Source organism: Puma concolor, chromosome C2 (genome assembly GCF_028749965.1).
Source record: "Puma concolor isolate L17-30 chromosome C2, mPumCon1.1.hap2, whole genome shotgun sequence".
NCBI lineage: Eukaryota > Metazoa > Chordata > Mammalia > Carnivora > Felidae > Puma > Puma concolor.
Genome location: NC_141675.1, coordinates 120,225,340 through 120,240,061, shown reverse-complemented (window position 1 = coordinate 120,240,061; position 14,722 = coordinate 120,225,340). Strand labels below are relative to the sequence as shown.

The 14,722-nt window shown below is 38.7% G+C and overlaps 1 protein-coding gene across 1 annotated transcript in view; it reads left to right on the top strand.

Annotated features, from left to right (window-relative positions):
* Positions 1-560: 560 nt before the first annotated feature.
* CHMP2B (charged multivesicular body protein 2B) overlaps positions 561-14,722 on the top strand; it is a 28,887-nt gene continuing 14,725 nt past the window's right edge. The window contains exons 1-2 of the mRNA XM_025913123.2: positions 561-848; positions 14,471-14,562. Of these exons, the coding sequence (XP_025768908.1) occupies positions 815-848; positions 14,471-14,562 (126 nt within the window). The 5' untranslated portion in view covers positions 561-814. The remainder of the gene's footprint in view (positions 849-14,470; positions 14,563-14,722) is intronic.

Sequence of the window (14,722 nt, the reverse complement as noted above, 5' to 3'; positions counted from 1 at the left end):
TGCCCCGTCATCCTCATGCTTAGGAACAGTGTACCCTGAGACACGCCGGGTGGTCAGATCCATGGGCCCAGGACTGCAGGTGAACGCCTCTAGACCCATAGCTGGCTGCGCCGGCCAGCGCCACGGAGATCGCCGGCCCCTCAGGGCGGGAAAGAACGTGAACTTCGGGGACAAACACCGCTGGGGCACGGACCACAGCAGTGCAACCAGCCCCTGCACTTATGAGAGTACTGATACTGACAGCAACGGGATGGTCGTAAACCAACTGGTTCCGGGACGACCCACACTTGTCCTAAAACGCTGGGAGCCCCACTTCCAGCTTCCCCCGAAGCAGGGAGGAAAGGGCTAATTAAGGCTCATCTCTCTCTGTATTCGGCAGGGAACCCAGGCACAGAAGCTTCCCGGCACCGCTCACGGTCTCCCGCGCTCTGATACCACCGCAAGCCCCCTCCTGACACGCCACGCGGCGACCCCGCCGGCGGGAAAAGCGGGCAGCAGCTGAGGTGAGGGCAGAGGCAGCAGCTTCAGGCGCCCCAGTGCGCAAGCGCGCGCGCCTAATGCGCAGGCGCCGCCTAGAAGTGACTTCTCCAAAAAGTGTCTTAGTTCTCGGTCACCTGAGCTCGGGGGTGACTCGGCTGCGGTAGGCTTCGCAGCTACCCGCCCTCCGCGGGTCCTGCCTGGTGACCCCTCCCTCTTCTCCTGCCCATCGCTCCACCACCCCAAACCCTCCAAGGGCCTGTCCTTTCCGTTCTGCCTTTTCCCAGTCGCGGGTCGGACCGGGCCGATCCGGGCAGCCTGGGCGCGGTCTCCGACCATGGCGTCTCTCTTCAAGAAGAAAACCGTGGATGGTGAGTTCAGGCCGGGCCGAAGGGGCCCAGCTCGGCGTTTCCCTGGCGTGTTTTGGGGGCTTCCGGCCACGATTCTTTCTGCTGTCCCTAGGGGCGGGGCTGGATCAAGTGGCCCCACAGGTGACCGCCCTCGTGCGTCACTTCTCTGCTTCCTCATCTCTTCTGACTCGCCACACCTCAACCTCACCTGGGCAGTCTGGCTTCTCTCTGATAACACGACACACACCACCTTCACCACCCCCACCCCCGCCCGGTTTTTCCTTTAGCGAGGTGTTGAGCATTTTAAGGAGACAGGATTCAGCTGGCCTTAACTGTTAGACTGTGATTTGGTCAGTTGCGTGTTGGTTTGATCTGTTGGTTTGTTGCTTCTTCAGTTTGTAGCTGTACTATTTACAGACGTATGAACAGGAAACCTGTACTGAGCTGGAGGATGGTGTAACAGGCTCCAGTTCCAAAATGAACCTGGGTCTGGGTCGTTTGGCCCTAAGAATATCCCATCAAAGAGATGTGAAACAAATGCTTTACTGGCTCCAGTAAAAATATAAAAGGAACCTAAGGAATGTGCCTTACTTAGGTTTAGTTTTCATAATGTATTTTTCCTTCCCTTTGCTTGTCTTTTACTGTCTAAAGTAAGAGATGTGATATGTATTATCTGCATAGAAGTTTCCATTTTAAGATACTCGCATTGTTTTGGACATTTAGCTCCACGTCATCTTAAGAGGAAAAAAGTGAATGTATAGAAATATACAAAATGGTATTTATTAGCAATTACTGTAATGTATATTTATATAACACTGATTAGTTACTCTTGATATTTTCATTGACTGCCACCAGGAATCAAATTCATTCAAGCTATTTAAAAATCGTGTTTCCTATTACATGTTGAGTCTAGGTTGCTGCTGGTTCAACTAAAGAATCACTTCTTTGTAAGGGTCTAACTCTGCCACAAAAGGAGCAGTGGTAGCTAGACAGTGATTGGTACAAACAGGGTGCTGAGTCCAGACCTGGGGTAACTCCTTCTTTCCTTTGTATTGACTGTTCCAGTGCCAACAACATTATTTTGGTGAGGATAACAAAGACATCATTTTTACTTTGCCACTCTACCCATCACTTCAACACATAATGTCATTTTAGCCCTCATTTAGCACACAGCATAATACATTTTTGCTTAACCTGAGTGGGTAAAAAAAATTTTTTTTTTCTTCAATTTATGGACTTTTTAAGTAACTAAGAAGTACCATTTACAGTACCTGGAACACATTCCAAGTAGGTATAGGATGTAGTACAATTATGAAGGATGGATTTTATTTGAGAATGCTGTCTAATCTTTAATGGGGTACTTCCCACCGCCCCCCTCCCCCCCCACACACACTGTTTCAGCACCAATATTGTGGTTTCCAGTTATTGTATAGTACTTCAGGGGAGAAAAGGTTTTTTGTTTCAGTTTTATACAGTGAGAATTGACTAAGCAGAGGAAAGGAGTCATACCTTTGTTACTGTGATGTTACCAATTAGATTTTTAAAAAACATTTTAATGTTAAAGGCCAAACAGCTTTAATTGCCTAATACCTGTCAAATATTTTCAAAGACAAAAATATCAGTTCTGTATTCTCATTTCTGTGCTTCTTGGTGCTTTTGGCAGCCTAGTGACTATTGTACTTGAAGTATATAGAGCAGAATAAAAAAAAACACAGTGAGGATGTGCAGTGAGGGTATTTAACTGTATACTCATTTGCAGTTGGGTTAATTCATCCAAGAAATAATGTTTTTTGCTAAAGAGACTTATTTGTGAAAATAAAGTCTTAAGGACTTTAGCCAGGAGCTATACTACTGATTTAAAGATTTATGTGAAATTCTGAATGCAAATTTGCCCACCATGCACATTTACTATAACTACTGCTACTACTTACTATAACTGCATACTTGTTTTTTTTTTTTACATTATCACGTCAATTCAAATCACTTAATGACTTTTTAATTATATATTTGTACTTTCATTACTTTGATATAGAGCTTTGTTGATATTTTTACTCCTTGTTTTATTAAAAAGGTGTTTTGTTTAAAAGGTGACAGCATTCTTCTTAGCAGTAATGAGGCTATATATTATAAAATGTAATGTATTTTTATGCATTTCTCCCAGATCCTTGGACTCGTTGATTATTGATCATAAGATCTTTTGCTGTATGCTGCCTTTTTATCTGTTTCAGCAGTAATGAAATTCTGATATATAAGGGAAATATGTAACTGCTTATAGATCTGGAGAATAATTGAATCTTTTTGTCTCTTTGGATTGGCTGGAAGAGTTGCATACTATATCATTAAAGACTACTGTGCTTGTAAATTAAAAAGGGAGACAACATTACAGCACTTATTACTATTCAGAGTTATGTTTAATTCATTTTTGACACAAAGATGAACAAGTCTCTGTAGTGTATACTTTGTTACAGAAATTAATGAGAATTGTACCTCAGTGCTATAGAAGAGAAAGATTCCTTTGAACTTGAAATTACAATTGAGTATTTGGTTTTCCTTTCACTGATTTTTAAGGTATATACATAGGGTAATGTGTGTACAGTGTTTTTCCCCCCTATGTGGACTAATAGTGACCTATTTATTGAAACTAATTATGAATCTGTAAATCAGGATGCATTGAGGATTTGTCATAAATGGACAACTAAGTGTGTCTTTTAAAAAGTGAAATTCTTTAAGCCATATGTGTGTGTGAGTGTGGTGTGTATAATTTTTGTCTGTTACCTTCAATAAAGACAAATTTGAGGTCCTACTCTAAGCCAGCATTGTGTTGGCATTTCGTATACAGCATCTTATTTAATTCTCACAAAACTTTTAAGTATTATTATTATTCTCACTTTATAGGTGAGGAAATTGAGATACAAAAGACTAAGTAATTTGCCCATGGTCACACAACTTAGTGGCAAAACCAGGACCTCATCCCTTGAGTATTATCATTGGTATTTTCTTATTAGAGATCCTATGGCACGATTTAATTTTGCTGTTCTTGCTAGTATATGGAATTCTCAACTTTTAGTAGGCACCATGTAATGATAACCTTTTGTCTGGGAATCAGTCTCTTTTTCTCTTGGAATTACTGGTAGAACTCTATTTTTAACAGTGTTAGAACTAGAAACAACCTCCTTTTGCTCACTCTCCTTTGAGCCAGCATTTCTGAGGAAGTATTTTCCAATCTCTTTCTGCTCTACACGTACACTTCTTGAAGGAGCAGTGTTGTCTTCTGTCTCCACCCCTGTATTTCTCAGACACTCCCCCCGCCCCCTCCCGTTCTATAGCAGTTTGCTTTACATCTTAAGTGATAAGATCTTGCTAAGATCATCAATGACTCCTAGACTGCCAAATGACCATTTTTTAGTAATCATCTCTTGGGTCTACGTTTTGCATTTCTTTATTGAATAATTTCTTTATTGAATAATTTCTTTATTGAAATTCTCTTTTGGCTTCCATGAAACTCTTAATATTTTCCCCAAATTCCTCTGACCACTGTTTTTTCTTTTTTTTCTTACACATTTTTCTTTTCTTTTTTTTCCTTCTTCCTCCCTCCCTCTCTTCTTTCCTTTCTTCATTTTTTTTTTTTTAAACTTGGTCCTTAAATGTTAGTGTTCTTGTTGGTTCTATCTTGGGCTACCACTATGCTAATTGTACACTCTCTCCCTGCATGATATTATCCAAACTCCTATTATTTTAGTTATTACCTAAGTGCTGATGGATCACAAATTTGAATCTCTAGTTATATTTTTCTAAGTTTTAGACCAACGACTTACTGAGTATCTCCACCTAGATGTCTCAAAGTACCTGAAATTAAAGGGACTCCAAACAATTCATCACCATCTCCTTGAAGTCAGTTCCTTTCCTGAGTCTCCTCCTCCAGTGTTGCCAGGTCCTGATTTTGCCTCCTACCTTTAATTATTACTAAGTTTTGCTCCTTTTGCCTCTTAAATATTTGACACACATGATTTTTCACTGTGTGCCTGCAACTTCTGCTCTAATTCAGATCCCATTTACCTTGTACTTTATTACATCACCTTTCTGCTTTTCTTCTCTATAACTTCATAGCTCTTTAATTGTTTATCTACAGAGTTGCCTTGTGATTTGATCCACCTGAAATCCGAATCAGACTATGCTACTCCCCAGTGTGAACTCCTTTTTTATATCACTGGTACCAACAGGATCAGTGAGAGCTCTTTGATAAGGCATATATGGTCCTCCTTGATTTGGCCCTTGTCTTTCTTGTCATAACTCTGAACATTTTACTGTCCAGCAGTATTGTTCTTATATTTGTCAGAACATACCATAAATACTCTTTCTCACTCTGACGTATTTTTGCTTATGATGTCCTTATGCATAGGATCCTCTTTTTCCCTTCTCTGGCTAACCTGCACTGTCTTGGGTGTTTTTCTTCCCCGAGAACTTTTCTCTGATGCCATCTCAGACTACGTTAAGTACCTCACTCCTGTATTCTCATTTTTTTAAATCTCTGCTTCCTGACCTGCATTCATTGGAACTAGAGTAGATCCTTATGTCCTTGCAAAGTTGGATTATGCTTTTTCTGAGTTTTTCCTACTTTCCGTATATGCAAGGTAGCAGAGACTTCAGAATACATGGAAGTATCTCTGTAGCAGATTAAATTTAGAGACACGTTTTCAAAATAACAGTATTTACTAACCAAAAGTAGTGTTTCCAAAATCCAGAGCTTACTATAGTCTACATCCATTTACCATTGTCACCCACCTACAAGTTCAGACGTAATTGAGGAACCCTACTGACAAGAGGAGGCAGCTTCTTGGTTTTTACCTTATTGGGATTGTATCCATGTACGCTAATAGTCCAGAGTTCAGAATCTGTGACATTTTGACTAACTTGGGATGAATCTCCTGTCAAAAGGTAGGTTGTGATGCCACATTTGTGATATCTTAAGAGAAAATAAAACCCACTATCTATATAAACTGAATTCTATCCAGAACTTTTCTGCTTTCTACCAAATAAGGTAGATCCTTCTGGTGCTGTCTACAATACCTAGATCTTTCCTAGTATGCTGTGTGTTCCCTTAGTGCTTGTTGTTCTGGATATTTAAAAACTCAAATTTTACTTTCTGTTTGGCCCCTATGTTCTTGGCACAACAAAGAAAAATAACTGAACATGGGATTCAGGAGCACAGTACTCTCTTCTGAGCATTTTTCTCAGTAAATGTAGTATGGTTATTTCTGTAGGAACATGTCTTCCTCTTGTATTTCTCCATCCCTAGCATGACCCCAAAGACTAGTATTTCTTTTCATGCTACTGTTTTCTACCTTCCAAGTCCATTAAGTCTGTAAAACTTCCCTTTCATAGGAGCTTTCCTGGTCATTCCCTCACTTGCCTAAAGCAAGAAAATGCTCTTTCACAATTTTCTGAACTGAAGCTGTTATTGATAATGGTACTGAAGCCTGTGTCTTTGAGGACCAATTGAGACCTAAAGATCTACTGACACATAGCCCATCTGAAAACCTTCCTTCACCCTTTGAAAAACACTGATATTTTACTAATAATAAATTAATATGAATGAATTTCTCAGGGCTGAGTGAGTTGAGAGTTTACTGGGGGCGGGGGGTGGGGAAGCATTCCTTTTATGCTACCATAGGGCTAGACTCTCCTGTTTTCTCTTTAAGTTTATTTGTTCATTTATAGAGAGAGAGCATGAGTAGGAGAGGGGGGCAGAGAGAGAGAGAGAGAGAGAGAGAGAGAGAGAGAATCCCAAGTGGGCTGTCAACCAGATGCAGGGCTCAATCCCAGGAACCTTGAAATCATGACCTGAGCCAAAATCAAGAGTTGATCATCCAACTGACTGAACCACCCAGGTACCCCTCCTATTTTCTCTTTAGTATTCCAACTCTTCCTTCCAAGAAAGACCTGCTGAGAGTTTCAACTTCAACCTAGTTTTTAAATAGATCCTTGGCTCCCTGGACCAAATGTAGAAGAAATCTGTTAGCACAATCCTCCACAGTCCTTTCTCTTTCCCATAGTTGTTTTCTGTTTTATTTTTTGTTCTTATTTTTTCTTTACTATGTATCAAAACTGGTTAATTAAACTGATACCATTCCTCCCTGATTTTTTGGTTTACCATTTCCAAAGCCTAAGAAACAGATTTGCTTGCATGTCGAATTCTGATTCCTCCCTACCCAGTCCCTCATTGTCGTTTTCCTTCTGCCTCCCAGTAAATTTGGTTCCCAGAGCCAGCATTTCCAGGAACTGACCTTTAACATTTCTTTCTTATCCCTTAACTTTTGAGTTTGTAGCATTTTTGCAGTCATTTTCTCCTCATCAACCCAAGAAGGTGGTACATCCCTGCATAGCCAGGACTACTGTCCTCTTTATTGTTGGGTGCGCTCCACCACACCTCCTTTACACTGGTGGTTCTTCTGTTCATTCATGATCAGGGTGTATCTAATGCCCATTACCCTGCTATACCAGGGCCGCAGGCCCATCACCACTTCACTCACAGCTGCTGCAGAGATGGTAGATGAGATCTAAAGTGGATGTGCCCTCTCGTCTCAGCTCTTGATCTCCAGAGCAAGTTAGTAAAAATGGTAAAGCAGGATGTGGGAACATTTTGTGCTCCTATTTCAATCCATGTGATGGCTAAATTTAGGACGACTGATAGGCAATAAAATTGCTTAGATCAAAACTATTTTTTTTCTTTAAAGAAATACATTTAAAGCAGAAAATATGGTGTATTAGATTAAGATTTTGTTATGACCTTATAGTAAACATGACCTTGTAGTAAAGCACAAATCCTGTATACGGTAGGGAGGATGCTGTCCAGTAGACCAACTTGAATCCCACTGAATGGAAAACATCTGCATGTTGTGCCTCGGGGCTCCTAGGGCAATAATTCTCAACTACCCTGTAAACTTGAGATAGGCTCCCTCCTTCTCCCCAGAAGAAGGGCACTTCAAACATGTTTAAAATATAACTCACAAATTAATGAATGCGTGTATTTAAAGTTTTTTTTTTTTTTTTTTTGCTTTAATCCTGAAATGTATAAATTGTATATAAATAAGCAGGATCTGGAAGGACAGTCGTAATTCAAGTTGGGGCCTGGACTCAAATCCCAGTAGAGAATTCTAGTAAACTAGGCTGGACTACATTATGGAGACCCCTTTTGTTTTGTTTTTATTTTCGACTTTTTTTTCTGTAAGCAGATACACCTTATTGACTCAGAACCGAGAAGAGCCGAATGACCTTTTCTGTCTGTATCTTGAGCCCAGAATTTAAGTCTGTGATCATTCTAGTGCATACATGTATATTTCATTCAGTAAAAAAGAGTCTGAAAGGCTTGAGAAGCTTTTAATACCTACAGTGGAATTGACTTGGGTGGCCTTCTCTAAATGTTGTGCTGGGTATGGGTGGGTAAAAAGGGTGATGGGTGGAGTGGCTCCAGACCCTTTTTATCTCTCAGAACATACCACAAAGAGAACATACCATAGTCACAGCCATGTAGCATTGCCATTTTAACAATGTGGAAGTTTTTTATTACTACCTGTTAAGAAGTGCTTCACAACAACCCCACAAGGCAGATGAAGTGCTGGAATCTAAAAACTGGGACTGTTTGTTTGTTTTTGCCTGGAGAAGGAAGCACACTATGGACAGGAGTCCAGCGCTGCTCCATCTCCTAGATGTCAGCAACACCCAGTACATGTTTCTATTATTGTCTTGACTCAGAATGAAAAGAGGCAGTAGGAATTTGTAAGGGAAATATCTGGTTATGTCAGTGCTCTATTTTTCCACCGTACAAAGAGATCTATCATAGTTTGGTAAAAGATCTATCATAGTTTTGTTATTGTTAAATTATCAACCATCTTTCTTGGTAACAGATAGAGTTTATTATACATCTTAAAGGAATGTGTTAACTATGCCTATGAGGCACATTCTTTTACATTTCAAATATCTTTGTACTCCCTTAGGTCACTGCTAACTATACTATATTGGGACAGTAGTTGGCATAAAGTGCAGTCAGGATACAAATAGATAAATAAATAAAATACTTGTGTTCCTTGCTCTGAAAGAGCTTGGGAGGAAATTAGACCTACCAAAAAATAAATAGAATGGGAAATAAACTTGGCCTAAAAAAACATTATAAGTTTTTCAGAACCATATTCAAATTATTCCTTCTGAATTATCTAGAAGACCAAATCATTAAATGTGGGTTTCGGAGTTTTTTTTTTTTTTTTTTTTTTTTTTTTTTTTTTTCTAAAAGGTAAAGGATAAGTTTTATAGGATATGCCTATCATCTCATATGAAGAAAATGTTTTACTATCTTTTTCTCATGATAATATGGTTTAAAGTGTTATGACTGTATTTTAGTATGCAACATTAGATGTTCTCAGTTTATAGCTTAGAACTGTTTAAATATTAATAGGTGTATTAACTATGATATGAGGCTATGGAATATGCAGTAGTTAATTTTCTTTATTTTTCTTTCTCTAATATACAGTGACAGTTATGGTACACATAGATACTAAAATTGAAGTAAAACTGTTTTGATTAAGTTATATGTTTTGGTAAAATTTCCTGTCATAATAATGTGTTTTGCCAACAGAGATAGCTATATCTATTTTCTACTCTATGGTTCTCTGATACCAATGGGGTGTCTCCAAAAAGTTGATCAGTCTTAACACTCGCTGGAGTTAGCACAGAGCCCACTGGTTCAAGGCTCAGTCCTACAAGACTGTCCTCATTTTAGATGCCAGTCACAAGTCCCAGGTTGCCACCAATACTTCTGACTAAGCAGCTACAAATTCTAGAGTCCTCATAACTCTTTCCACAGTGTGATAATTTGCTAGAACAAGTCGTAGAACTCAGAAAAGTGCTTTACCTAGGAACAGCCAAATGGAAGCAAAGTTTTGGGGACTATAAGTGGCACAAGATCTTCCCTGCCCTTTTTTGGGGCATGCTGCCCTCCCAGCGTATCAGTGTGTTCACCAACCCAGCAGCTCTCCTAATCTCTTTGTTCAAGAGTTTTTTATAACCTAGTCTTCAGCCCCACTCCCTTCTCCTGAGGTCAGAGGGCTGGGGCTGAACTTCCCATTCTCTAATCAAGTATTTGGTCTTTCTGGTGACCAGTCCCCTCCAGGAGCTATCTAGGGGTCCCCTTTCTTGAGTTAAAAGATATTGCTATCACTAAGGAAGCTCACTGAGGGTTTTAGGATCTCTGTGCCAGGAACTCCAGACAAAGATCAAATATATGCTTTTTATTACATCACCCTAATAATGAAAAAGTATATATCGATAGAATTCTAGATCTTCTCCATCAAGGCTTTCAGCAGTTGCTTTGCATCTGTGTCAGTTATCCGGCCACAATTTAATTTGTCAATATGGTGGCTTCTCTTTCATCTCTGTACTCTTGTGGCTTTAGAAGACTTTCATCACTATCTCAGTATTACCATTTCATTTTATATTAGTTGAGTTTAGGGACTTTTCAGTACACAAAGATGTTATACTCCAAAAGTTTATTTGTAATTTCATAGTTTTAAATTTAGAACATATTTTCTGTTGAAACAGTAGGGTAAGTGGTGAATGTTTTTATACCAATTCGTTGGCTTTGGCAAGATAGGGTGCCAAGTTCAAAAGAAGAAAATTAGGAGTATTTGAGTGTTGAGGATGAAAAGGCTCGTGATCGCTTTTAAAGATAGGGAAATAAGAGCTTTGCCACTTAGTGTCTGTCTGCACCTGTCAGAGGAAAGATTGTGTGCTGTGGACTGAATTGTATGCCCACAAAATTCATGTTTTTTTGTTTTTTGTTTTTAAGTTTATTCATTTTGAGAGGGAGAGAGAGAACACATGTGAGCTAGTAAGCTGGGGAAGGGTGGGGGGGAGAGGGGGGAGAGAGAAAAAGTGCAAGTAGGGGAGGGGCAGAGAAAGAAGGAGAGAGAGAATTCTAAGCAGGCTTCAAGCAGCACAGCATGGACTTGGGCTTGATCCCATGAACCATGAGATCATGACCTGAGCTGAAATCAAGAGTTGGATGCTTAACTGACTGAGCCACCCAGGCACCCCTGCAAAATTCGTGCTAAGTCCTAACCCCTAATGTGACTGTATTTGGAGATAGCGTTGTAAAGAGGTAATTGAGGTTAAAAGGTTATGAAGATGTGGCCCTAATTCAGGGCGAGGGTGACCTTATAAGAAGAGAAAGAGGTACCAGGGATGGGCACACACAGAGAAAAGGCCATATGAGAACACAGCAAAGAAGGCAGACATCTGCAGGCTAAAGAGAGAGACCTCAGGAAAAATCATACCTGCCAATACCTTGACCTTGGACTTTCAGCTTCCAGAAATGTGAGAAACTTCGTTTTCTGTTTTTTAAGGTACCCAGTCTGTGGTATTTGTTATAGCAGCCGTAGGAAACTAATAAATTGTGTTATTTTTAGAACAGAATCCCAACCAGTGCTCCATGGAACATTAACATCTAGGAAATGTTAATAGAGATTCTTAAAAGGAATTCTTGACTTAACAAATGTAGGAAATAATCTATAATATGTTCTCCACTTAAGAATTGACTGCATATTCATATACTAAATAGTCTTAGAGGCCTTGGAGCAAAGAAACCTATTCAACTATTAGGGGCAGAGGGGCAGAGAGACAGGGAGAGAGAATCTCAAGCAAGCTGCACGCTATCAGCACAGAGCCTGATGTGAGACTCCGCTCACAAACCATGAGATAATGACCTGAGCTGAGATCAAGAGCGGGCACTTAACCAACTGAGCCACCCAGGTGACCATAGTTATTTTTATTATGAGTAAAGTTATACATTATACACAGAAGTGTATAAGGTTGGTGTTCCATCAGTAAAAGGATAACGAGTGTTGGCTCTGTCGTTTTATTTGAGGTGAAATTCACATAACGTTAACCATTGTAAAGTGAACAGCAGTTCAGTGGCATTAGTACTTTCACGATGGGGTGTAACCACCATCTCTAGTTCTAAAACATTTCATCACCTCACACTAAAATCCTGTACATGATAAGCAGTGACTCCACATTCTCTCTCCCCAACCCCTGGCAAATACCAGTCTGCTTTCTGTCTTTGTGATTTGTCTATTTTTTCTTTTTTTTTTTAATTTTTTTTTTAACGTTTATTCATTTTTGAGGCACAGAGACAGAGCATGAGCAGGGGAGGGGCAGAGAGAGAGGGAGACACAGAATCCAAAGCAGGCTCCAGGCTCTGAGCTGACAGCACAGAACCCGACACGGGGCTTGAACCCAGGAGCTGTGAGATCATGACCTGAACCGAAGTCGGACACTTAACCGACTGAGCCACCTAAGCGCCCCTATGATCAATCTATTCTGATATCTCATCTGAATATAATCATAAAGTATTACCATTTGTATCTGGCATCTTTCACTTAGTATAATATATTAATGGTTTATTCATGTTGTAGTATGTATCAGGACTTCATTTCTTATTATACTCCAGCTCTCATACCTAGAAGTGGAGTTGGTAAGATCATATGGTAATTTTATGTTTAACTTGTTAAGGAACCACCAAATTTTTATCCACAGTGGCTGAAACAGTTTACATTCTTACCACCAATATATAAGGGTACCAGTCTTCACATTCTCATAACACTTGTTATTTTCCTTTTTTGTTTTTGATTATAGCCATTCTGGTGGATGTGAAATGTCTCTCATTTCCCTTATGACTAATGATGTTGAGCATCTTCTTTTTGTGTTTATTGTCCATTTCTGTATCTCCTTTGTATAAGTGTCTATTCAGGTCCTTCAACCATTTTTAATTTGATTGTCTTGTTTTTGAGTTTTAAGAGTTATTTATATATTCTGGATACTAGACTCTTGACATATATGTGTGTGCGTGTGTGTGTAGTCTTGTTTTGGTATTTTAAGAGTTATTTATATATTCTGAATACTAGACTCTCTATATATTAATAAGTTGTGTGTATGTGTGTGTATATATATATATATACACATATATATACATATATATATGTACATATATATGTGTACATATATATATATGTATATATAGTTTGTATATATTTTTTCCTTTTCTGTGGGATGTCTTTCCTTTGGTGCACAGCCTTTAATTTTAACAAAGTCCAATTTATCTTTTTTTTTCTTTTGTTGTTCATGCTTTTAGTGTCATATCTAAGAATCTATTGCTAAGTCCTAGATCATGCAGATTTACTCCTATGTATTCTTCTAAGAATTATGTAATTTCAGTTCTTACATTTGGGTCATTAATCTTTTTTTAGTTAATTTTCATATACATTGTGAGGTAGGGGCCCAATTTCATTCTTTTTCATGTAGACATCCTATTGTCCCAATGCCATTTGATAAAGAGACTATTCTTTCTGTTACCATTGTTTTTAAATCTACTTCTTGACTAGAAAGGTACTCTAGTGAAGTGATTAAGATTACTGATTCGGGAGACAGAACACTTGGATCCAAATCTGGCATTACTGCATACTATCTTGTGACCTTGGGCAAGTTATTGAAACTTCCCAACTCTCAGTTTTCTTTAAATGTAAAATAAGGGGCCCCTAGGTGGCTCGGTCATTTAAGAGCCCGCTCGACTTCTGCTCAGGTCATGATCTCTTGGGTTCCTGAGTTCGAGCCCCGCCTCGGGCTGTGTGCTAACAGCTTGGAGCCTGGAGCCTGCTTTGGATGCTGTGTCTCCCTCTCTTGCCTCTGTCTGCCCCTCCCCCACTCACACTCTGTCTCTCAAAAATGAATAAATGTTAAAAAAAATTTAAATTAAAATAATAGAAAAATCAACTCCATAGCATTATTGTCGATATTATATTGCATAATATATGTACAACACTTCGCAAGGTTCCTGGTAATGAAAGATCAGTTTTGGCAAGAATTACCATCAATATCTGTGATTTTTGAAGAAATTACTATTTAGTAACAGCTAACCCAAATTATAGTCCCTTGGACCTAGACTAGCACTTTAATTCTTCAAAAGATGGGACCTGATGGATCCAAATGAATAAATTAGAAAAACTTCAAGATTGAGTGGAACTTTAATAGTGTATCAGGACATTGTGTGTTATTTACTCCTTAACAATTATCCTTGTTTTATGAATAAGCAACCTGAGGTTTAGAATATTAACTAACTTTCCCAAGATATCATCATATAATGATCAGGTGGCAGAGGGAGGATTCAAATCCAGGTCTGCCTCATTGGAAGGTCTGCTATTTCGCTCTGTTGTGATGATATGATGACTTAGTGACCTGTCTTCCTTCCTGGAATTTCATATAATACTGGGGTAAGAAGAGATGAAGAATGTGTTTGTGACATATTTATGTGCTATATAAAACATTGTATAGTATCAGTTCTCTAAGGGAATCTTTTATTGTGATGTATATACACTTTTGGATACTATAGCATATCTGCAGTTATCTTTTGTAGTTCTTTAATTAATATTTATGGTCCAAGTTTTAATATATTTGACTTTATATATATGTACTATATTGAATAAAAAAAATTAACATCTAGTAAAACATGGTTTCTTTTTTTTTAATAAAGTCTCCAAGTCTGGTATTTTAAATGGTATTGAAGAAAATTACATTTGTTTTTTTTGTGATTCTCTTAGATGTAATAAAGGAACAGAATCGAGAATTACGAGGTACGCAGAGGGCTATAATCAGAGATCGAGCAGCTTTAGAGAAACAAGAAAAACAGCTGGTAAGTAGAACATTAAATTTCAGCTTAACTTTTCAAACAAATTTGGAAATTAGTGTTAGAATAATTAGCTAACTAAGAAAAAGACACATGGCAGGTGGTAAGTGATTTACTAAGAAATGGCATTTTATGTCTTCCTGAATTTTCTGCTTACCTTCGTTTA